Source organism: Podarcis vaucheri, assembly GCF_965113315.1.
Source record: "Podarcis vaucheri genome assembly, chromosome: 1".
Classification (NCBI taxonomy): Eukaryota; Metazoa; Chordata; class Lepidosauria; order Squamata; family Lacertidae; genus Podarcis; species Podarcis vaucheri.
In genome coordinates this window covers 134,493,786-134,517,544 of record NC_138759.1, presented here as the reverse complement: position 1 = coordinate 134,517,544, position 23,759 = coordinate 134,493,786, and the positions used below count along the sequence as shown (strand labels likewise).

At 43.0% G+C, this 23,759-nt stretch overlaps 1 protein-coding gene across 1 annotated transcript; it reads right to left on the bottom strand.

Annotated features, from left to right (window-relative positions):
* Positions 1-7,594: 7,594 nt before the first annotated feature.
* On the bottom strand, positions 7,595-23,004 carry COPS8 (COP9 signalosome subunit 8). Its single transcript, XM_082210030.1, has 8 exons — positions 22,843-23,004; positions 22,199-22,269; positions 17,321-17,369; positions 16,096-16,228; positions 14,015-14,122; positions 12,576-12,638; positions 10,102-10,143; positions 7,595-8,935 (listed from the first exon to the last, which is right to left on the bottom strand). The coding sequence occupies exons 1-8, from the start codon at positions 22,924-22,926 to the stop codon at positions 8,856-8,858; spliced, it is 630 nt and encodes a 209-aa protein (XP_082066156.1). The 5' UTR covers positions 22,927-23,004; the 3' UTR covers positions 7,595-8,855.
* Positions 23,005-23,759: the final 755 nt, after the last annotated feature.

Below are 23,759 nucleotides of genomic sequence, written 5' to 3'. Positions count from 1 at the left end.
GTGCTCATCTCGCTCTATAGGCCGAGGGAGCTGGCGTTTGTCCGCAGACAGTTTTTCGGGTCAAAGCCATATAAATATTCTCCTGACCTGCCTGGACACACAATCCGTTTTTCACCACTTTCCATCAAGTCAGCAATGTAAGAAGTTCTGCTGTATCTGAGCTCCAGTGCTAAGGCACCATTTTAAAATACACTTAAGCATGTAACTGAATTAGCATTTTAAGCCTGCCTGAACAAAGCTGCTATATCTGCTACTCTTCAACACAAGTATTCCGAGTAAACGTTTTTGGGGTTTTTTTTACTTTGTGTGTGATTATTGTTTTAAAGGGGAGAAAAGGGGGAAATAGCAGGAGAATCCAGTCTGCCTTAAAGCATCCTGCATTACTTAAACTAGAAGCCTAAAACTAGCCTATCTAAGCTTCCTCTTAATCTGCAAAGGGATTCACTCACAAACGCGAAGGAAGGATATTTAATAAATATATCCTCTCCTAGAATCTATTCACATCCCTAACACCATTAACTTTGCAAAAACTGAATTTGGGGTGCCAGATAGATAGCCATGATTTATTTCGTTTTGTAAAACAAAACTAGAGCCACATTGTCATCCAAACCACAATCTGAACTGTTCTCTCTCAGCAGCAAAAACGCCTAGCAGTTAATTGGTGATTACGATAATTTAAAAAATGCTTTTCATCCCAGCAGACCTTCACTCGCTTTAGAGCGGTGCTCGCTTTCAGCTATCCTGCTGCACATTCAAGTCTTTAGAGGAAGTGGTAAAGGGGAACAACAATAAATCTCCAAGCAAATAACAGATCCAGCGGGATTCGTGTGGAAATTTATTTCCAAGTAATACCAAGGGAAAATGAAATGGGAGAGTGCCCAGGATAATCTGCCAAGATTCAAATATTCTTTAAGAATCAAGTATCAGATGCATTACTTGTAAGCACAATTTCTACAACATGGGAAAAACCAGTGGTAGTCAATAAAAATGGACCTGTGTGGCCATTGAACAAACGACCTTCTGCTGCCATTTATACAAAGTATTTTAAAGAAAACCCTCACAGAGCTTTAGAGATGCAGCTGCACAAAAGCTGTTTTCGTCCTCATAAACTCTTCAAACATCTGGACCCCACATTCTTGGAGCAAACTGTTCCCCAATGAACGCCTCTGCTTTGCTGCTCACATTTAGCTCTGCATACACTCCCTTCTTAAGGTCGTGTCCTGGGCACAAAGCAAATTTTAGACATGCATGTGTGTGAATTTTCGCAACCAGTTTTTCATTGTGCTTTCAATTATCATCCACCAGCCAAATGACCACTTCTAGCAAACAAATTGCCCCCCACCTCTTGGACTATGTGCAAGGGGCAGCATATTTTATAAGATCTATGGGAATATCAAACAATATCAATACAGCATATCTGTAAATATATTTCTGAGCAGATGCTCCTATGAATTCATATGAGAATGATCCATCAAGAATACTGTTGCAGGAACCTTTAAGGGCCTTTTTATGAGAACAAAAAGAAAGCAGTATTTTCTTCCCACAATCTCTTCAGACACCTGCCTCTTCCCTTAGCTGGGGAAATCCGCCTTTCCAAGCTGTGAGAGCGATGCATTGCTGAATTGTTAACCAACAATTCTCAGCTATGAGGCTGTTTGAACAGAATGGACTGCAGCTTTGGCCTCCCCAGTAGAAATCTCCAGTGCCATCAGTCAAAGGCCAAGGTGTCACGGAGGGAGGAAGCCAATGTTATGTTGGACTACTATTTCAGATGGAAGGCTCACCCGTATACAGAAACAAAAAATTGGCATGTCAAGGTTTGGCTAGAATTCTTAGTCTTCTTTTCTATGTGGGGAAAAGAAAGCCTTCAATCATGGAAGCCCCCGTCTGAAGCACTACAGCCCAGGCACAGGCTCATCTCCACAATGGATAGGAAAAGGCCTCAGCAGGGGTGGAAAACCCAGTGGCCCCCCCCAGAGGCCCTGGACTCCCACAGACAGTAGTTTCCCCATCCACTGCTGGCTGCGTTCCTGATAAGCTCCCTCCATATAGGATCTGTCAAGCAAGCTGATGCACAGAACTGAAAGGTGTTATCTAACACTGTTAGAACTCACAGGCAGCTTTACACCCGAGGTAAATATTGCATGGTATTACATATATAATAAATTGAATCCAGGTGTCCTAAAGTTTGAACATACCTGAGCTGAGTTACAGCCTTTGTGTTGGATGCTGTGACACACATCTGTGCGTCTTGGCAAGCAACCATCCAGGAAATGTGCAGGTGGCATTATCAAAGTAGGAACTTAGCATGGTGTGTCTGTGTAACCAGGTGGGAGCCCAGCCTTTTGTAACATCCCAACAAGTGTGAAGGGACGTGGGTGGCGCTGTGGGTTAAACCACAGAGCCTAGGACTAGACGACCAGAAGGTCGACGGTTCGAATCCCCACAACGGGGTGAGCTCCCGTTGCTCGGTCCCTGCTCCTGCCAACCTAGCAGTTCGAAAGCACGTCAAGTGCAAGTAGATAAATAGGTACCGCTCCGGCAGGAAGGTAAACGGCGTTTCCGTGCACTGCTCTGGTTCTCCAGAAGCGGCTTAGTCATGCTGCCCACATGACTGTACGCTGTACACTGGCTCCCTCAGCCAATAAAGCGAGATGAGTGCCACAACCCCAGAGTTGGCCACGACTGGACCTAATGGTTGGGGGTTCCTTTACCTTTACCAAGTGTGAAACTTTTTTTTACTGCACATGTATCTGATCAGAGAACCATGGGAGAGGGCACTGGCAAAATCATGCTTGCCACTGACCGGGACATTATAATTTTATACCAACTATGGTACTTTGTAAGTGGCTGTATGTGTGGCTATTATGCTATATTTAAAGCATTTTAGAGTCTGAAACCCAATCTGAGAGAAAGATGGCAAAACAGTTTTGAATGAATCCAAGATGAATATATATCCAGACTGAAAGCTAAATGATTTTAAAAGCACTGTACTCAAGGGCAGCTTTCAACGAACAGGCTGTGCTCCCCTTGGGCACTCATGTACTCCTTCCACATGTATGTTTTATGCACCTTCACTTGCACATGAACGCTTTCAGGTTTGTGCCTCCTAAATCTCTCAGTGTTCACCATCCATACTAGTGGCCAGTACTTCATGGCATCTTGAAACCCAATTCTGTCTTTTGTAGTATTGCTACCCCTGCCAGTTTGGTATCATCTGCAAATTTGATGAGCATCCCCTCAATTCCTTCTCCAAGGCGTTTATAAAGATGTTGAACAACGGGTCCAGGACTGAACCCTGCAGCACCCCGCTTGTCACTTTTTCCAGGATGACAAGGAACCATTAGTGAGCCAACTTTGGGTTTGGTCATTCAACCAGCTACAAATCCACCTAGCAGTTACCTCATCCAGCCCACATTTCAGCTGCTTCTCTGCAAAAAGATCATGGAGGACTTTGTTAAAAGCCTTACTGAAGTCAAGATACACTACGTCCATAGCATTCCCCCAATTTACCAAGCTTGCAACTCTATCAAAAAAAGAAATTAGATTTGACTGGCATGACTTGTTTTTGAGAAACACATGCTTTACAGGGGTAAATTGATCCCTCCCAGAATTGAGGGAGGACAAGTAGCAGGAGAGTGGTGGATCACATGCTTTGCAAATGGAGGAACCCAGATTTAATATGTGGCCCTGAAGAGCTGCTGCCATCCAATGCTGGGCTCAGTGATAAATAGACTAACCTAGTACAAGGCTGTATCTATAGTGGCAACGTCCAGATCAGACTACTGCAATGCATACCACATGGGGTCCCTTTTGCTGACTTTAATTGATCCCAAATTCTGCTGTTAGAACGTTGACTGGGCTTTGCTGAAGGAAACCTCTCACTAGCTCTTGAGCCTCTTCACAGTCTGCCAATCCATTTTGAAGCAAAATTCTAAATGCTGGTGCTGATCATTAAAATCCTTTACAGCTTTATGACACCAGAACAAGGTATCCTGCCTGCTTATTAAGGTTGAGATCTTTCTCTAGGTGTTTTTCTGGCCTGCAGAGGTTAGCAGGGTTGCAACTGGACAAAAAGTATTTTCAGTAAATATGGAATGTTCACTACATATGGAATGTACACTACATATGGAACGTTCTCCCGAGGGATGTTCAGCTAGCATCCGCTCTTAATGCCTTTCCAACTGCAAGTTTGGTCCTTTGTATAGATGCCCAGACTCAGCCCTATTAATATCTGTTTATAGGCCATAGTACAGGGTGACAGAATGCTGGAAACTAGTAGATATCATGAATGGTGGTATTGGACAACCAAACAGGAGTATCACATCACATTTCAAGCATTAGTGCCCTCCCTCCTCTACAAGCCATAACAACTTTGCTACCCCCTCCCATGCGCTTCACATTCTGACATGCTTTACGGGGCAGAGCCCTTGACACCCCTAAAGACTGGAGCTATGAGCAACAGAAGTAATTAATTATAATATTGTGGTTACAATTTAAAAGATAGCAGATAGGGTGCCACAGAAGGGGAGAAACTACTCCATGGAAAACAGAGTGGGAAGTCGATAAAAATAAAAGACAAAATTGTGTTTTGATTGTACACACTGAAAATGCTGAAACGTTTGAGCACAAGGAACTTTCTCAAGAAGATATATTCCATAGTTCTTGTTTTATGGGGAGCATCGTGGCAACAGCAGCTTTATGACTTATGTGGCCTTAACATATGCTAGTTAGGCAACAGTCCTATTAAAGTCAGTGATTCATCGTTATCATGCACTTAAATTGCCTCAAAGCAGATGCTGTTAATGTTAATAACCATCTCCTCTGTATGCTGGAGTGCAAGAATGGGTAAAGGTTTTAAAACTTTTCCACAAGAGTTTCCCAAACATAAAGCATATTGCTGACATCTTCCTGCCATTTGCAAGCCCTGATGGTGCGTAGAATTCTGGCAGCAGTATCATAACATCCCTCCTATCATAAGATACTGACCCACCCATGCATTTCTGAAACTTTGGCTCCTCATCAGCCACCCACAATGGACAACTAAAATAAAGAGGTGCTAATACCCTTTCACATTCGGAGAGGATAGAGTCAGAAACAATGGTGTGCTGTTGCCATTATGGGATTTCAGATATCACTTGTCATAAAACATCTGATTTGACTTATTATTTCCATTCCTTCTGGTTTAATCGGAGCATGAAAAATACTAGGTTGCAGGTTACGCAAGAGCTACAATAAAAGTGAATCACTATTCTAACTTTTACAAATGATGCCTCAGAGAAATGCAAAGTCCTTACTTTCCAAGTGAACAAATGCCACTTTAATGGCAGCATCTATACCCAAACTAATTTTGAACACAATTACAAAAATATTCAGGAGAAACTAATAATGAAGACCTCCAAGACAAGAAAGCCACCAGCACTCAAGGCTATTTTACCTATTTTAACATGGTGAGTACAGTGGCATGGCTAGGGGTGGGCGTGAGCCAGAGGCGGAAGGGCACCAGCCCAGCCTTTGCCACTGAAGTTGTAACTGCCACCAGAATGGCAACCTGAAGCTTTGGTGCACCCCCACCCCATGGTCTCCGCCTGTATACAGGCTGTAGGACTCAACCGTGGTGGCTGGTGTAACAGTGGGAAGGAGAGGAGGCTGGCTATCTGTGATGGTAGAAGCAGGAATTAATTACAGGAGGGATTTCAAAAGAGGTGAAACAGCTAAACAAAATGCATCCAAGAAACAATCACTGCAAGCCAATTTTAAAACAATTCATTAGCCAACTGAAATCAGTTTAAATCAATATACATTGATTTAACAATAAATCATATCAATGAATTGATTTTAAGCACTCATACCAGTCTCTCCCCTCCCCCTTTTACTGAAATTCATTCAACAGTCCACTGACAACCATGCGGACGCACACAGAGGAAATTGAGGGGTCAGGAGGAAAGGGGGGGATGCACATGGCTGGATTCTGACCAGAAGTCCATGAGACCAGAACTCCACAAACAGGAGTGAGGGTGGGAGGAGGAGAAAGAAAAGCCCGCAAGAAAACAAAAGCACTTTAGAGGTATTTAATACAGAGCGCAGTCCTGTCAAGTTCAGTACAGTGGTACCTCGGGTTACAGACGCTTCAGGTTACAGACTCCGCTAACCGAGAAATAGTACCTCAGGTTAAGAACTTTGATTCAGGATGAGAACAGAAATAACATGGCGGCGGCAGTGGGAGACCCCATTAGCTAAAGTGGTGCTTCAGGTTAAGAACAGTTTCAGGTTAAGAACGGACCTCTGGAACAAATTAAGTTCTTAACCCGAGGTACCACTGTACAAAGGAAAAAGAGTGATTGATGTGTAAATACAAGCCTTAGCAGGGAATGCTGAGAGTATCTTCAGTGATGCACTGATGAGCTAGAGGCAAGAACTTGAAAACTGAAGACTTTTCCAGGAGCACAAAGATTTCAAAAGTTCCTAGGAAGCAACAAGTTCTTGCTGCTAGTTGGTGGTGCTCATCCCACCTGGGCCCAGGAGGCCAACACCGGAGGGGCGTGTTGGATTTTCAGAGTTCAGCACTTCTATGAATGACTTCAGGGTGGGGGAGGAGTTAAGGGAAGATGGACATGCTTTCAGTGATACAATCTGAACGGCTTCTTCCATGCCACTCCCCGGATCACAGACATGCAATTCAACCATGGCCCACAGACTCCTGGTGTAAATAGCTGGTTTCCTGAGAGAGATTCAGTCATCCAATCTGTGAAACTCTCTCTCTATGGTCAGTCAAAATAAAAAAATTCCTTCCAGTAGCACCTTAAAGACCAACTAAGTTAGTTCTTGGTATGAGCTTTCGTGTGCATGCACACTTCTTCAGATACACTGTATCTGAAGAAGTGTGCATGCACACGAAAGCTCATACCAAGAACTAACTTAGTTGGTCTTTAAGGTGCTACTGGAAGGATTTTTTTTATTTTGACTATGGCAGACCAACACGGCTACCTATCTGTAACTGTCTATGGTCAGTGTTATCAAGGGAAGCAACTGCACAGAAAACCTCACTCTCTCCTGTTCAGCAACTGCATGTGCATATCTCTAAAACTGCAAATGTTTGTATCAATAAAAGTAAATAGTTTAGTAAATGATTGGGGAGTCCCTTTGTCTCTTATTCCATTTTACTTGACATGTCCATCTACTTACTGGCTTGCTCCGCATTTTTTGTCTTTTCAGCTGCCTTTCAAGCTCTTTCCACACCGCTCCATAGGATTTCAAGCCCTTTTCCCTGTCCAATTCTCAGCACCTAAAATTCTTCCTCAAAAGCATATTCCCTAGTCCTCTAGAAACCCTCTCTGCTGCCTTCCCCACCCTGCTCCTCCATCGTGCAACACTTGCACTGCATTCCTGAACAAATTTACTTGAGAGTGCATCTGATAAAACATGGTGTGGCTCTTACTGTGAAGTCCATTGAGAAGGAACTATTTAATCTACATTCTGCACAAGATCTATGTCCTAGAATGGAGGACTACTGCTGCTAGATAACGTTGATCTAAGTGCTGAAATAATGTTAATGCTAAAGGCATCGCTAGAAGAAAACCTTAAGAGAGTAAGATTCTGGTCTGATGTAAGCACACTTTAATATTACCAAAATTAACTTCCAACAATTTCAAGAGCTGAGGCTCCCCCCTCCCCACAATAAATAATAGTTTGAGATCAATGGTTACACTCACAAAGAGCCTCTTAAAGTAACTGTATACATACTGGGACCTTCTTGCACCCAAAAACATCCAAAACACTGTCAGAATGTACAGTAATAGTGCATTGGGAGAACAAAAGGACAGAGACAAGCTATGAAATGATGGTGACCAACACCTGAAGAGGGGAACAAATGAAAAGAGAAAAAAGAATGAGACTCTACTCTAGAGGAGGGCTGCATTTTAAATGGAAGCATTGCAGACAAGGGCATGGCAACAGCAAGCTGCTTCCTTCCAGGCAGTACAGAAGGTGGCAGTCAATACGATCAGGATTCCAATTCAGAAATGTTCATCCAAAGTTGCAGCATAATTTCATCCATTTACATCAACCACAGAACTATTTTTTCAGTGATGGCAAACATGCTCCAGAATTGCTGGCTTAAATACAAGCCACATATGTCTGAAAGAACCTAAACACCAATAAGACTATCATCAAGCTAACTGAAGCCATCTGAAAACTACACCCCAATATTTTCCCATCTTCCCCCAGAAGACCTAATGGTTGCTCAAATATGCTTTTAAAATGGTCACTTGGTTTCCTTTTAAAGAGAAAAGGACACATTGCATACAGCAGTCAAAAACTGCCTCGAGTAAGGAGACTTCAGGTAATTAAAAACAGAAAAAGCAACTTCAGAATCTCATTATAAAGGAACAAGAGTGTAATCTTTAGCGCGTAGTATCAGACTCCACTTTCTATGGAAGGACACTGCAAAGACTGACCCCCTCAGGTACAGACTTACACCTTGTTCCCTGATCTGGGTACAATCCTTCCATGTCCTTTCAGAGTTCAGTTTCTGTTCCACCCATGGCAACGGATGACACTCTTCTCCACTGCTGCATTTACAAGACATCAGCGTTGGAGAGAATCTGCCTTCCTCACAATAAAGCACAAGAGTTTAAAACTGAATATATAATACTGCTGTGCAGCTGGTTGACAATCAGGGGGAATCAAGTGAATTAAACCCTTGCTCCAGCAAAAGACACACAAAGATGAAATGCAAAACTATGTTTTACCAGCATATTCCATAATAGTGCATATATTGCAACATTCAACAGGACAAACATAGTGTTGAAAGGTCTAGAAGTACACAGGGTGCAATGGATGAGTGACTGGAGTTATCAGTTTTCCAGGAAAGCCACATAGTCAGTTAACCGAGCCAACTGCTGCTCATTGGGAATTGGCGGGACTGAAGCAGGTTCTGAAAATAAGGCACAAAATGGGATGAAAATTAGAAGAAATGGGAAACTGAGTAATAGCTCCCTGCCACTGAAAAGCACAGAGAAGTCACATCTGAGGTCTGATCCATATTCAGTTAGGAGGCACTGCTTTTGAATTGCCAAGTGCAATGGGTTTCCTCTTGAAGGCAGAGGATGTGTGCCCAAGTAAAGGGTCATCTGGAGAGAGGAAAAGGATCTCTTTCTTGCCCTGTTGGGGAATTCACTCCCACATGGAAATCAAGGCCCAAGCTCAAGTTCTATTCTTGTGCACAAGTCTTACATGATTTTACGTAGGTTCTGACACAAGACTAGTACATAAATTAGATGGTGTAGATATAAAACCAACTTGTGTGGCGCCTTGAAGACTAACAGTTGTACTCAACATAGCACTAAGTAATTAGTTCTGCCAACGAAAGGGATTTCTTGCTCCTGCAATGAAATGTCCCCCTCCCTCTCTTTCCCCCCCAAATCTGTTTGAGAAGTTCACCCAACCATCTGCAGCAGATCTGGGGAGGTCATGGGATGGGTGGGGGGAAAGTCCTGTTGCACTTGCGGCAGTCGTTGCACTGACCAGATGAGGAAGGAGAAGGATGCCCACACACATCTATTATGGCCTATGCTTTTGTGGACCACAGTCCACTTCATCAGCAAGCAAACATACATATGACTAAGGCAGGCAGAGGGGAGCGAGGCCAGAGAGAACTGAAATCTAAGGACAAACAGCGATAATTACCTAAAAGCAAAATAAACTACAGTCATCAACAATGCAGTGTTGCTGATTACACAACTTTCTGTTATCGACAACAATACCTTGTTAACTGGCTACTGTGATTATTGCCCCTGCTTTGATTTCATTTCCCAGCCTCACTTGTCTTACAATTATATGCATACATGCTTGCCAATATAAGATTATACTTCCTGCATCTAAAAGAATATGCCATAATAAATTTGTTTGAGTATAATTTAGCTGGATGCAATCTGAGTAGACCCATTAAAATTAACAGACCTAAATGAGCTGTGCCCAGTAATTTCCACGGGCCAACTCTGGATAGGAACAATGCTGGATCCAACCCATACCTTTTAACTGTGCTGTTTTTGCCATGGCAGACTACCACCCTCTAGACATAACTCATGAATGAACACATACCTGATAACGGGTGAAATCTGTTGAATGAAGGTTCTTGGGGACCTGAAACAGAGATACAAAATGGCATTTATAAACTGTTCAAGGACCACTGCACCAAGAATGAGTTTCTAGATGTACCTAATTTTACTGTGAAGTCTTTTATAGAGCTATCCATTACTAAGTTGCTTACTTGCTACAGAGATTTTACTTGCTTTGCCTAAAAGTGCTGGATTCAGTGAATCCTTTCAAACTTCTCATTAAGGCATTCTTTTTCAGTAACTGATTTTATCAGTTGAAGCAGAGTTTATCCTGAACTCAAGTAAGGCATGTATCACACCTAGCATGACTGGAAGATACTAAAAATCAAATTAAGATGTTCTGCAGTTTGGAAAAATCCCAAGCACTGGGTCATTGAGGCATTTACAACATTAATTAAGTGCTGGTCAGAAATGATGTCTAGGAAAAAGCCAGCTACTGAAAATGGACATTTATTCTGTTCTCAGTCACTCACTCCATCTCTTTTCCACTTTCAAGATACAAAAACAGTGATTCATCTATACTCCTTTATTTTTAAAAATGGCAATGATTTTAAAAAGAAATTAACAAACTAGCATTGCTTTGGAACAAAGAGCTATGTTACTAATATATATCTGAATATTATATCCAATAATTCTGCTCTTTACATTATTTTCAAAGCACTGTTGTTGTCATTTAATACATCACCATACAGAGATGGGACTATCCTAGCCCAGGTGAGCCGAGGTGTCACCCTGTGGGACACAACCAGCTCTGTCTAGCAGCCTATTTCTGGTATGTCTGTGCCTGTGTGGCCCTGGGGGATTAACAGCAGAGGCTTGAAGGCCAGGAAGTCTGGGGTGAGGACTTGGAACATGGAGGCCCCTCTCCCCACGGCGTCCCACTGCTGCCTTCCACAAGGAGCCCGTTCCCTCTTGGCCTGGAGAAGGGGGGCACTAGGCGTATTGTGAAGGCTACAAAGTTGTATTACTGCTGCTCCTCAAAATTCTCTGTGGGCTGCATCCAGAGAACTAGTAAATGGAGTTATAGTCACAGGAAATGAGATTTTCCCCCAAATAAAATAATAATAATAATAATAATAATAATAATAATTATTATTATTTATTTGTACCCCGCCCATCTGGCTGGGCTTCCCCAGCCACTCTGGGCGGCTTCCAAAAGAAAATATTAAAATACTCTAATACATCAAATTCACCTCCTGAGGGTTGAGAGATGCTCTGGAATGGAATGAGAGGTAATGCAGGAATCTCTATTGGGTTAGCCAGTTCTTCTATTTGTAAGAGAGCGATTGTAAACCCAAGACTGTGTGTTGGAGGACTGGCTTATTTGCTGTTAATTAATTTTTGTTACAAACTTGCTTAAGATTTTGTGTGATGTTAAGTATCACTACAGGAGCCAACACTGGCTGAAAAGAACACTGTAATCATTAACTGTTCTACAGCTATGCTCCATCTCCGCCATATAAAATTGTTGTAGGTTCCTTTGCTCTGTGGGGAATTCACCTCAAGGAACTCCTGCTGCTGTTAAAAGAAGCTAAAACTTTAAAAAGAGCAGTTCTGTAAGATTACTCCTGTATCCCGAAGAACTATTCACCCCCCCCAAAAAAAAACCCCAAACTGAGTTAAGTGTGTATTATAAAGGTTAGGAACTAGTTAAAGAGAGAGCAAACAAACCTTGGAGAAATTTTAGTTGGCTTGGAGTACACACAGTATTTAGCAACTGATCAAACCTCACAACATGCCCTGTTTGTTCTTTATTCCATTAATGCAGAACATTAGAACATGGGTAGGCAAACTAAGGCCCGGGGGCCGGATCCGGCCCAATCGCCTTCTAAATACGGCCTGCAGATGGTCCGGGAATCAGCATGTTTTTACATGAGTAGAATGTGTGCTTTTATTCAAAATGCATCTCTGGGTTATTTGTGGGGCATAGGAATTCATTCATATTATTTTTTTTTTCAAAATATAGTCCCCCCCCCTCCCACAAGGTCGGAGAGACCCCACTGAAAAAGTTTGCTGACCTCTGCATTAGATTCAGCAACCAAATTACAAACTGACACCCAAGTTAGTTGTAATTTCAAAATGGCAACTACTGTTAATTTTTCACTACACTTTATTTGCATCACACATGTAAGTTAAAGTAAACTGACAAACATATTCAACTGAGTCTCCAAAGCCAAGGCTAGCCGAGAGAAATTAAGGCACATTCTGTTTTCCTTTGCCGAAAAGCTTTACACCCACTTGCTTAATTAAAGCTGTCTGTGCCCATGAGAAATACACCAAGTCATATTTCTGACATGATGTTTGATGAATACCCCTTGCTGTTTTTTTAACTTTGAATTAAGTCCTGGCATGCAAATGTTAATTATCCTTTTAAATTCATTCACAGGAAAGGCAAGCAACAAAAATGTACCCACCCACCCAGACACAATGTCTTAATGGATCAAGAGCTCCCCCTACCTGGCTTTTTAGGCATAACCATGCGAGTGGATGAATCTGCTTGCCATCCCTGATCAAGAACACCTAAAATGATTAAAATGAGATGCAAAATCATCAATGCCATACATAACCTTCAACAAGGTAAGTTCTGTCCCAAAAAATCCTTATCTTCTGTGCAAGAAGCATTCTTATTTTACTATGCCCACATATACTTCTTTGCCATAATGAGAGCAAATAAAAATCCACTTGAAAGCCAAAAGCAAAATGGGAATAATATCTGTTCAGCAGTCAGATGCCATTAAACAGTAATTTTAAACAGTAAAGGCCATTAATTTCAATGGGTCTACCCTGAGTGTGACTTACTTGGGCATCACTCTTTGAAAAAGTACAAGTTTTACTTTTATTTTGAAGCTCTTTCATCATATGACATAAAGGCAACTGTGACACTTGTCACAACTGTGACACTTGTTCTGTATCACTAAAGTTAAGTTTCCCTTACAGAAACCTTGGAGGGCTGCTGCCAGCCAGTGCAGGCAATGCAGAGTGAGGTGGACCAGGGGTCTGACTCTGGACAAGGTAGCTTCCTATGGTGCAAAATTAAATTTCAAACTCTTATGCATCCTGTGAATTCATAAGTACACTTTCTAAGTATGCATTCAAAAATTTAGTTAAAAGAAAACATAAACACACCCTCCCTCCCTCCCATACCCTGAGGTATATGTAACTCACATTTGTATTAGAAGTTGTTCATCAGAATGTCTCTTATGTGTAAGGAATGCATATTCTATGTAATGCTTCTACATAAGAAACAGTAAAGTATGTTGAAATCTGATATAAGTCTTGAACTGCCATTTCAATGCATACCCCCAGCATCCTTTATTCAAAGGCTCCTCAAAAGCAGACAGCCTCTGAAGATGCAGGATGAGACCAAGGATGCTCCATTATCACTACTGGGCAAATAGCCTTTCTTCACTTTTCTAGGCTGCAGGTTGAAGGCATTCAACAAAACCTGGTAACCACAACATATCCATAGTAGACCAGTACAGTGGTGCCTCGCAAGACGAAAAGAATCCTTTCCGTGATTCTCTTCGTCTAGCGGATTTTTCGTCTTGCGAAGCAAGCCCATTGACAGATTAGCGGATTAGTGCTATTAGCGGCTTTTAGCGGCTTATCAGCTGATCGGATCAGCTGATAAGCGGCTTAGCGGCTTAGAAAAAGGGGGGGAGGAAAAAAACCCCGCAGGAACTCGCAAGACATTGTCGTCTTGCGAAGCAAGCCCATAGGAAATTCGTTTTGCGAAGCACCTCCAAAACGGAAAACTCTTTCGTCTAGCGAATTTTCCGTCTTGCGAGGCATTTGTCTTGCGGGGCACCACTGTACAAGGTTACTCCGAGGTGTGAAACACCAGGTTTAATAAAGCGTTTTTACACACACACACACACACACACACACACACGTACCTTTCACTGCTTCTTCTATAGGAAGCCCAACAAAGGCTGCAAAGTCATCTGCACTTATTGAGGTATATGCTTGAGAGACCAGTCCAAATGCTCGCCGCCTAGTTGCATCTATTACGAGACATAATTGGGAAGAATGTTGAAAATCAGATGTAAAAAAAATGTTTTGCATGTTTATGCAATGAATAAATTGGGGTTTTTTAAGAGCTTAATGCGTATGACAAAAGCATAGCCCCATGGGAAAGTGGTTATACAGAGGCATTTTCAATGTACAGTGGTACCTCGGGTTACAAACACCTCGGGTTACAGACTACGCTAACCCGGAAGTAGTACCTTGGGTTAAGAACTTTAGCTCAGCATGAGAACAGAAATCGCGTGCCAGCGGCATGGCAGGAGCGGGAGGCCCCATTAGCTAAAGTGGTACCTCAGGTTAAGAATGGTTTCAGGTTAAGAACGGACCTCCGGAACAAATGAAGTTCTTAACCAGAGGCACCACTGTACCCGAAAACAACTGTTGCACATAGGAAAATTGGTGAAGATGCAACATTTTAAAATATGCTGGCTAAGTACTCAACTTGGAGATAAGTAGTCTTGATAAGAAAACAAAGTGTCCCTGAAGAAACCTGCCTTCAGCCAAAACATTTTGCACTTTTCAATATTTTAGAAGGACTCTGGGTCCAAAACCAGTTTGTCCATATCATGATATCAATTTCATAATTTTTGACCTGGCAATATATTGCAAATCATTATTTGTGTTTGTATGTGTGTATGCATGCCCTATGCAAAAATCACAATGTGGGAAAAATCAATCCTTCTCTCAACTCCTGTAGCCCCTGTTAACTCTGCTGGCTCAGCTCTCCCCTGCCTCCTGTAGGCGGCAGAAAATCACAAGAGAAGGCACCATCAAAAATCACAACGCAGGAAAAACTGTGAAGCCAGCTGATGCCTCTTGATGGCTCCAGCCTTATTTCAGACATTGTGATATATCATGATGTCTAGCTTGTGATATATTACGATGCTGAAAACCAGATACTGCCCAGCCCTCCGGGTTATATCTACCTATGGCATACTTACGACTAATATAAGTCCACTGATTTCAATGGGACTACTATGAGTAAGATTTTATCAAGTACAACCCTCTATCAAGAGTTTGACTTTGATACCATTCTGAGGCTTCAATGGGAATACAGACAAGTTGTGCTACCTTAATTTACGGCTCATCATACAAGTAAGAATTTGCCAAATATGGCCACAACACAACAAAGCAATCCTAACATTTATGTTGCCTGAGCTGCAGTGGGCTTTTCTCATTCTTCACTTCAAAACAACCTGCCAAGAACTTGGCAACAAGGAGAGCAGCAGGTGATCCTGAGCACATTTACTTGTGAAAAAAATACCCTGAGATCAGTGGAACTTCAATTAGGTAGACATGCATAGAATTGCAGCCTTCAGGCGTCTTCTGTATAGACAAACACAACTCTTCTGACAACTTCAAGTTTTGCTTTGTTATATTCAGACAGGTCTCCTTCTGTTTATAGGTCATCACTGGAGAAGGGAGTGGGGCAATTGCCACTCATTGTTCCTTCCCCTCTGCCGCTTCCCATGCTGTTCTGGGGAGTCTCCCAGTTCGCAGAAAGAGCTTTTCAGGGCCAATGTGGGTTGCAGAGGGACTGGTAACAACCAACTCTCTCCCCCTATGGGCAGACTTCCATCCAGATAGCATCAATCCCACCCCTTTGAAACTCCCAAAATAAGTCGAACTGCTTCATCATAAATTATCACATGGCCATATAAAAGCCAACCCCAAGTACTGTGTTACATCAAACTTGTACAGGAGACAAATCGCCAGGCACTAAAATTAAAAGAGAAACAAACCAGCAAAATCTTTAAGGAAATGCTGTAAAGTTCATGCAAACTCTGTTTTTTCACAGTGGTTATGCATACACTAACAGCCAAAGCTTTTGAATCTGTATTGGAACAGGACAAAACAGCAATTATAAATTTTGTGCTGATTTTGAGCAACCATTTGAAAGAACGCACTTTCCACACCAAGTGAAAATGACTAGGGTTTTAGAAAGATGTACCTCTAAGTGCTTCCATGATTGGCTGAATAGATTCAGACCACTGATGTGCACCAATTGTTGTATAAATTCCAGGGAAATCTCTTTGCCAGATTCTCTGCCCCACTGACCAAATTGCACCAAGTTCAGGGTTTGCCTACAAAGAAAGGAAGAAAAATTATTTAGAGGGACAAGCCATTGATCAGCAGAAGAAGAGGGAAAGGAAGAAGTCCACAACTAAGGTAACTGGAGCGACCAAGAACTCAGCTGTGGTGGCCATGAGAGCCAAAAACCAGCATGTTCCCCTATTAGCAACTGAATTAGGTTGCCTCTGTTGCTGTGTCACAAACTCTTCCCTGAGCAGGAAGCAGCATTTTAAAACCTCTTTTCTTCCCATCTGCTCTAGCACCTACTTCTGTGCTTGATTTTGACTGCTGCTGCTTTTTGTGTATCTTCAGTGGAATTCTCCTCTAGTTCCTTCCCCCGCCCTCTCACTTCTCACATTAAGCATCAAGTGAAGCACATTGCCCTCCATCTGGCCTCTCAACATCCCACTCCAGAAAATCAGGGGGGAGGGGGATAATACGTATTGCACCAACTCTCTTGGCACTATCCTCCCAAAATTAATTAAAGCCCAGCATGCAAGACTCTCTAGGTCACTCAATCGGTTAAAGTGATTCCACTTGTATGCAATTTGTGAAGAGTTTGGCTCTAAAGTAAAATGGTTCTACTGCAATTGTTATTTCTTTGTGGAGTGCCCATCCTAAGGATGTTAACATTCAACATCACTCCCAAGTTCTGTCAGCCACACTGAATTTTCATGTGTTAAATGCATGCTTAGAATCTAGTAGCTCATCAATTCCTACCAAGCAAAAGCAAAATTCCTCATGTGCTCTATAGTTGTGAGCTGCTGCTATGGAAAAAGAGGGACTGGGAGGTAAAACACATTTGCAAGAAAAATGAAACTTCTTCTACCTAATCCATGACGTACTCTAGAAATGAGTCTGAACTCCGACATGAAATACTCTGCATGGAGCACCTGAGATGTACAAACTTAAAGAGATAAAATACAAATCTATAAAATACAGCAAGTATCTATTAAACAATAGCAAAACGCAACCTCAGCAACCTCAACAGCAATAGAACATTTGTTCAGCAAAGGTGTTGCTTTTTAGCTTTCACTTTTGGAAACACAACCCTAAAGTTATGCGTGACACCTCTACCCTTTAAAGTATTGAAAAGTACTTACAGACTTAATTGCAGGAGGGATTCTTTTCCACAAATACCGTGCATTGTTCCTAATAACATAAAAGTGTCAATTTAAAGTATTTTTTTAAATGACATTAACTAAAAACAAGTGCTTACTACTAGAAGACTATTAAAAGAGGCAACAATTCAAAGAGAAGCAAGAAACATATTCCGAACAATGCAACACTTTTATATAAGCTGCAGATAACACTTCAAAACAATGGAAACACACAGATTTCACAAAATTTCTTTTTTTTTAATCTAGCAGCATGTTCACATATGGGCATGTTTAGTTCTCATGCAGTCTATACTATGTACAGGAAAAAACATTTTAGCATATAAAGTTTCGCTTCTAACGTCAAGTACAGTGGTACCTCTAATTACAAACTTAATTAGTTCCAGAGGTCTGTTCTTTACCTGAAACTGTTCTTAACTAGAGGTGTGCTTTCGCTAATGGGGCCTCTTGCTGTGTCACTGGCACACGATTTCCTTTCTCATCCTGGGGCAAAGTTCGCAACTCAAGGTAACTCTTCCAGGTTAGTGGAGTTCGTAACCTGAGGTATTTGTAACTCAAGGTACCACTGTACAAGGTTTGGAACACATCTTCTGCACACTTGATACTTCCTGTAAGCCACATATGTGTGCATAGGCTAAGCTGTGGTAGCACAGAATGTTCTGTTTCTCAGGTAGTTCAAACAATGTGTAGCCCAGTGTAACGTGAAAGTCGCCTGTTTGGCTGGGATTATAACCTCACACAGGGACTGGCCAAGACTGGAAAGAGCAAAGAAATGAAGAGAAGGGGTGGTAACACCCAGAGACAAGGAAGCTGAAGGTAGGGGGTGGGTTAAGGAGTAGACTGAGACAGATGAACCTGAAGGATGGACAGGTAGAGAATGAGGCCCAAAGAAAAGAGCAAGGAAGCAGCAAACTGAAGTGAGAGTTCATTGAAGAGGAGCCTCTGAAGAACGTCTAAAATGGTTCAGATCAGGAAAGGCTATATGCTGGGTCAGAAAAGAAGATAGAGAGAAGCTTGTCAAGAAACAAGGTGTCTCAAGAAGTGTTCAAAGTATTCAGGGGCCTGAAATGCAGACAGTGGGGAGAGCACAGCTGGAGGAGACATGAATCTGTAGAAAGCAGAAGGTGGGCAAAAGTACACAGATGCAGCTGTGTGCAATGGGAAGGAGCAGGAGACATTTAGAGGGCTGGGGAATATGGGCAAGGAAGCTTGTGGTAACAAGGTCTAGAGCTGAGACATTGACAAGGGAATCCTGGCAAGTGTTGCTTCTGTTGCCTCGGAAGGATTGTGACTGACAACTATGAAGGTCAAAAAGCAAGGGTGAGTCGGTTCACATACTGATTTGTCCTGAGCTGATATTTAGTAAAGTGAACTGTACCGGGTGAATCATGCTAGCTTTGTAGAAACAAATATTGCTATCTGACTTAACAATCTTGCCCATTAAGGATCTGCAAAATTCAATCTAAAAAGTGCAGTATTTTAAAATCCCACTGATTCTTTTTTAAAAAAACATATTTTTTTATTAAAGATTTCTTGATTTACAAAAGTATGTAAAATGTCTCTTTTTTCAACTTACAGTAAGGGGGCAAAGTATTTGATCCCCTGCTAAATTTGCCCATTAATCCTCTGACAAAGAAATAACCAGCCCATAATTTGAATGGTAGGTTTATTGTAGCTGTGAGAGACAGAATAACAACAGGGAAACCTCCAGAAACCCAGAAGACAAAAGTCAGAGATTGATGTGCATTATAATGAGTGAAATAAGTATTTAATCCCTTTGCAAAAGATGACTTAGTACTTGGTGGCAAAACCCTTGTTGGCAATTACAGAGGTCAGACGTTTCTGGTAGGTGGCCACCAGGTTTGCACACATCTCAGGAGGTATTTTGTCCCACTCCTCTTTGCAGACCCTCTCCAAGTCAGTAAGATTTTGAGGCTGATGTGTAGCTGCTCGAACCTTCAGCTCCCTCCACAGATTTTCCATGGGATTAAGGTCTGGAGACTGGCTAGGCCACTCCAGGACCTTAATGTGCTTCTTCTTGAGCCACTCCTTTGTTGCCTTGGCTCTGTGTTTTGGGTCATTGTCATGCTGGAATACCCATCCTCAACCCATTTTCAATGCCCTGGCTGAGGAGAGGAGGTGCTCACCCAAGATTTGACAATACATGGTCCCGTCCATCGTCCCTTCGATGTGGTGAAGGTGTCCTGTCTCCTTAGCAGAAAAACAACCCCAAAGTATAATGTGTCCCCCTCCACGTTTGGCGGTGGGGATGGTGTTCTTGGGGTCGTAGGCAGCATTCCTCCTCCTCCAAACACGGTGAGTTGAGTTGATGCCAAAGAGCTTGATTTTGGCCTCATCAGACCACAACACTTTCACCCACTTCTCCTCTGGGTCATTCAGATGTACATTGGCAAACTGTAGACAGGCCTGTACATGTGCTGTCTTGAGCAAGGGGACCTTGCGGGCTCTGCAAGATCTCAGTCCTTCACAGCGTAGTGTGTTACCAGCTGTTTTCACGGTGACTATGGTCCCAGCTGCCCTGAGATCATTGACAAGTTCCCCCCATGTAGTCCTCGGCTGCTTCATCACCATTCTCATGATCATTGCAACTCCACGAGATGAGATCTTGCATGGAGCCCCAGACCGAGGGAGTTTGACAGTTATTTTGTGTTTCTTCGATTTGCGAATTATTGCACCAATTGTTTTCACTTTCTCACCAAGGTGCTTGGCAATAGTCCTGTAGCCCAGTCCAGCCTTGTGCAGGTCTACAATCTTGTCCCTGACATCCTTGGACAGCTCTTTGGTCTTGGTCATAGTGGCTACTTTGGAATCTGCTGGACTGATTGCTTCTGTTGACAGGTGTCTTTTGTACAGGTACTGTAACGAGCTGGGATTACAGGTAAGACCTCTCCCTTACAGGAGGTGCTTCTAATTTCTGCCTGTTACATACAGTGAAGATACCAGGTAGCCTGACATCTGGCTGGTTGATAGGGGATCAAATACTTATTTCACTCATAATGCACATCAGTCTCTGACTTTTGCCTTCTGGGTTTCTGGGGTTTTTCCTGTTGTTATCCTGTCTCTCACAGCTGCAATAAACCTACCATTAAAATTATGGACTGGTCATTTCTTTGTCAGAGGGCAAACAGGCAAATTTAGCAGGGGATCAAATACAGTGGTACCTCGGATTACGGACGCTTCAGGTTACAAACTCCGCTAACCCAGAAATATTACCTCGGGTTAAGAACTTTGCTTCAGGATGAGAACAGAAATCGTGTGGCGGCAGCAGGAGACCCCATTAGCTAAATTGGTGCTTCAGGTTAAGAACAGTTTCAGGTTAAGAACGGACCTCCAGAACAAATTAAGTTCTTAACCTGAGGTACCACTGTACTTTTCCCCCTCACTGTACATTTTCTACAGATCGGTTTCATTTGCTGAGACATTAGTGCTACATTAGGGGAAAAGGGGGGGGAAACAGGTGGAGGGGGGCATGGTGAGCGGAGGTGGAGTCAGGTGGCAAAGCTTTGGTGGTGAGAGAGGTTGGGGTTGGCCTAGGGTGCGGTTGCTTGTTTGTGATTGGCTGTCGTGAACTTTGTTTTCACGTGTGAGTGAGGTCGAGCCTACAGGTAAATTTTGCAAAGTTGGAAGTTACGTGCTTCAACACGCCCCCTCACACACAAAAAGAATTTGCCAACATCACCAAGATAAAACTTAGTGGCACCAAGTTCAGATACCATGGGGTACAAATAAACAGAAACCTCAACAAGTTATACCTCAACAACTACAATTCCTTGTTGTGGCAAATCAACAAAGAACTAAAGAGATGGAGCAACACCAACTTCACTCTCTCAGAGAAAATAGCCATGATCAAAATGATCACCCTTCCAAAAAATCTCACTGATTCTGAAGGTAAAAGTTAAAGCATGTGCAATTCCCTCACTGAAAACAAGAGAACTTCAAAGTGTTTCACTATTGCTGTGCCACACTCTTGTTTAAAACAGTATCAATAAAGAACGTCAAGTAAAATGTTCTGCTTACCCAGGCATTTGAGGACTGAAAGATACTGACAGTGGCCAACTTGGAATTAGTATCTACAATGTATGTGATTGCCTTTAGATGCATTTTTTTAATTTTAAATTGTATTGTCTCAACAGTTCTGATGATTGTTGCCATGTGTTCCTTTGGGAGGAAGGGTGTGTGAGAGAGAAACAAAGCAAAACAAAATAAGCCTCCTTTTGTGCGCCTGTTCTGTAAACTCTTCCAATTTCACAAGCATTACCCATCTCCACCTGATACATGAAAGTACTGAAGAATTAAATAAGTAAATCTCAGAGTGACCCTCTAGCAGCAGCTGCTGTTGGGTTGAAATCATGTCGGGGTCACCAGATGTTGGGTTGAAATAACGACAGATGGGTAGCAAGTGTCATGTGAGAGGCATCTCTCGAGCAAGTCCCGAGGAGACTCTTTTATTGAATATTACAACATTGCCACAGGTGCGCTCGTTGCTGATTGGTTGACACAAACACAAAGCAACTTGTTGCTGATTGGTTAAACACAAGTACAAAGCAAAGGTTACATATAGGCATTAATCACCAATAGATTAAAGGCTGGGAAAGGGAGCACAGAACTAGACAGGCATGAAACCTCCTAATTAAATTATAACTAGTGATTAATATAGCAAAGCTTAAACAATTATATTCCGATAGATGTGGTCAACTACGCATTAAGAACAGGTCAGGGTACTGAACTCAATGTGAACTGATCAGAACATTCTCAGACTCATGTGCAGAGGCAAAAACTTCCCAGCAAGCTGCTCAAGTCCAGGTATTAGATAGAGGTAGATCGAAAATAATTTTTACTTACATGTCATTATGCAAAAGGTACAAAGCTAGGAGTTGCGCATAAACGGGTGGTGTTGCTATTCCTCCAGGGGCCTAAAAAACAAAAATAAAAGCGGCTTACAGAATTAATGGCAACTGAGTGATTACATCGTAGGATAGAACAGCATCTATTTCTGTTACAGATAGGTAGCCGTGTTGGTCTGCCATAGTCAAAATAAAAAAATTCCTTCCAGTAGCACCTTAAAGACCAACTAAGTTAGTTATTGGTATGAGCTTTCGTGTGCATGCATCTGAAGAAGTGTATCTGAAGAAGTGTGCATGCATACGAAAGCTCATACGAAGAACTAACTTAGTTGGTCTTTAAGGTGCTACTGGAAGGAATTTTAGCATCTATTTCTGCCATCCCCCCCCGGCCAGGATGGGAGGCTGTTTGAATCCCTTGATCCCAGAGGCTGCCTCTGTTTTAACCAGTTCATGTCTCTGTTTCGTCCCCCGAAGAGGAGCTTCTCCTGCGTCTGGGCTGCGCAACTTCAGCCTGGGAATCCCCAGCCCCCGCGCGGAGAGAGGCCTCGCCAAGGAGCCCCCCAAGGAGGCGCCTGGAAGGCCGAGAGGGAGGCGGGGGGGGAAGCAGCCTCAGGCAACGCCGGCCCCCCCCGCCCCACACACCTCCAGCTCCTGCGTCTCGCACTGCTCCAGCAGCTTCCGGTAGCCGAGGGCGCCGCTCGCCGCCGCCATCACCGCCACTGGCATCTTCGCGCCCGGCGCCGGCTCCAGCCCAGGCGGAGGGACGGGTCCTCCAAGGCGCGCAGGCCGGCGCTCTCGCCGCTCTCCCTCGGCTTCCGCTTCCGGCGCAGTGGATTGACGTCATCCGCACCGACGGGGGAGAGATGCCACAGAGATATGGGAAGTAGAGAAGCCTCTCGCAGCCTACAACTCCCATCATCCCCTCTGGTGGCTCTCCTCGCCTGGGGATGACGGGAGCGGTAGTCCCTGGCCACCCCGGGACTCAGAAAGTCAAGAGGGGCCCTACGGAATTGTTCTGCCCTCCTTGGAAGGCGGCTGTGACAACTTGGTGAGGCCTTTAGGGACAAAATGGGTCGGATTCAGACAGAGCTGGATGCCACCGTTGGAGCAAGTCCCGCGGAGCACCTGCTCTGAGCAGCCCTGTTTAGGGAAGTTTTCAATGTTTGATGTTCTATTGTATTTTTAATATTTTGTTAAAAAATACTGAAATATACTCAGAGTCGCAAAGTGATTTCATGCTCTTTATTCAGGTGAGGAGGAATGAATGAAAGTCCCCTCCAAGTATCTGCCTTATATACATTATTTACACAATGGGCTGCACATGATTGGCTAATTCCGGAATTCTACTGTAAGCCAATCAGGTTGTGGATTCACTTCTATCTGGAGCAGGATTGGGTGGTTCCTGCCAACCAATCATACTGCTGCATTGTTCTAGGACCAATCAGACTGCTGCATTCTGAATCCTATTGTTCTTGGACTAATCAGGCTGCTGCATTTTGGATCCTATTGTTCTAGGACCAATCAGACTGCTGCATTTAGGATCCTATTGTTCTAGGACC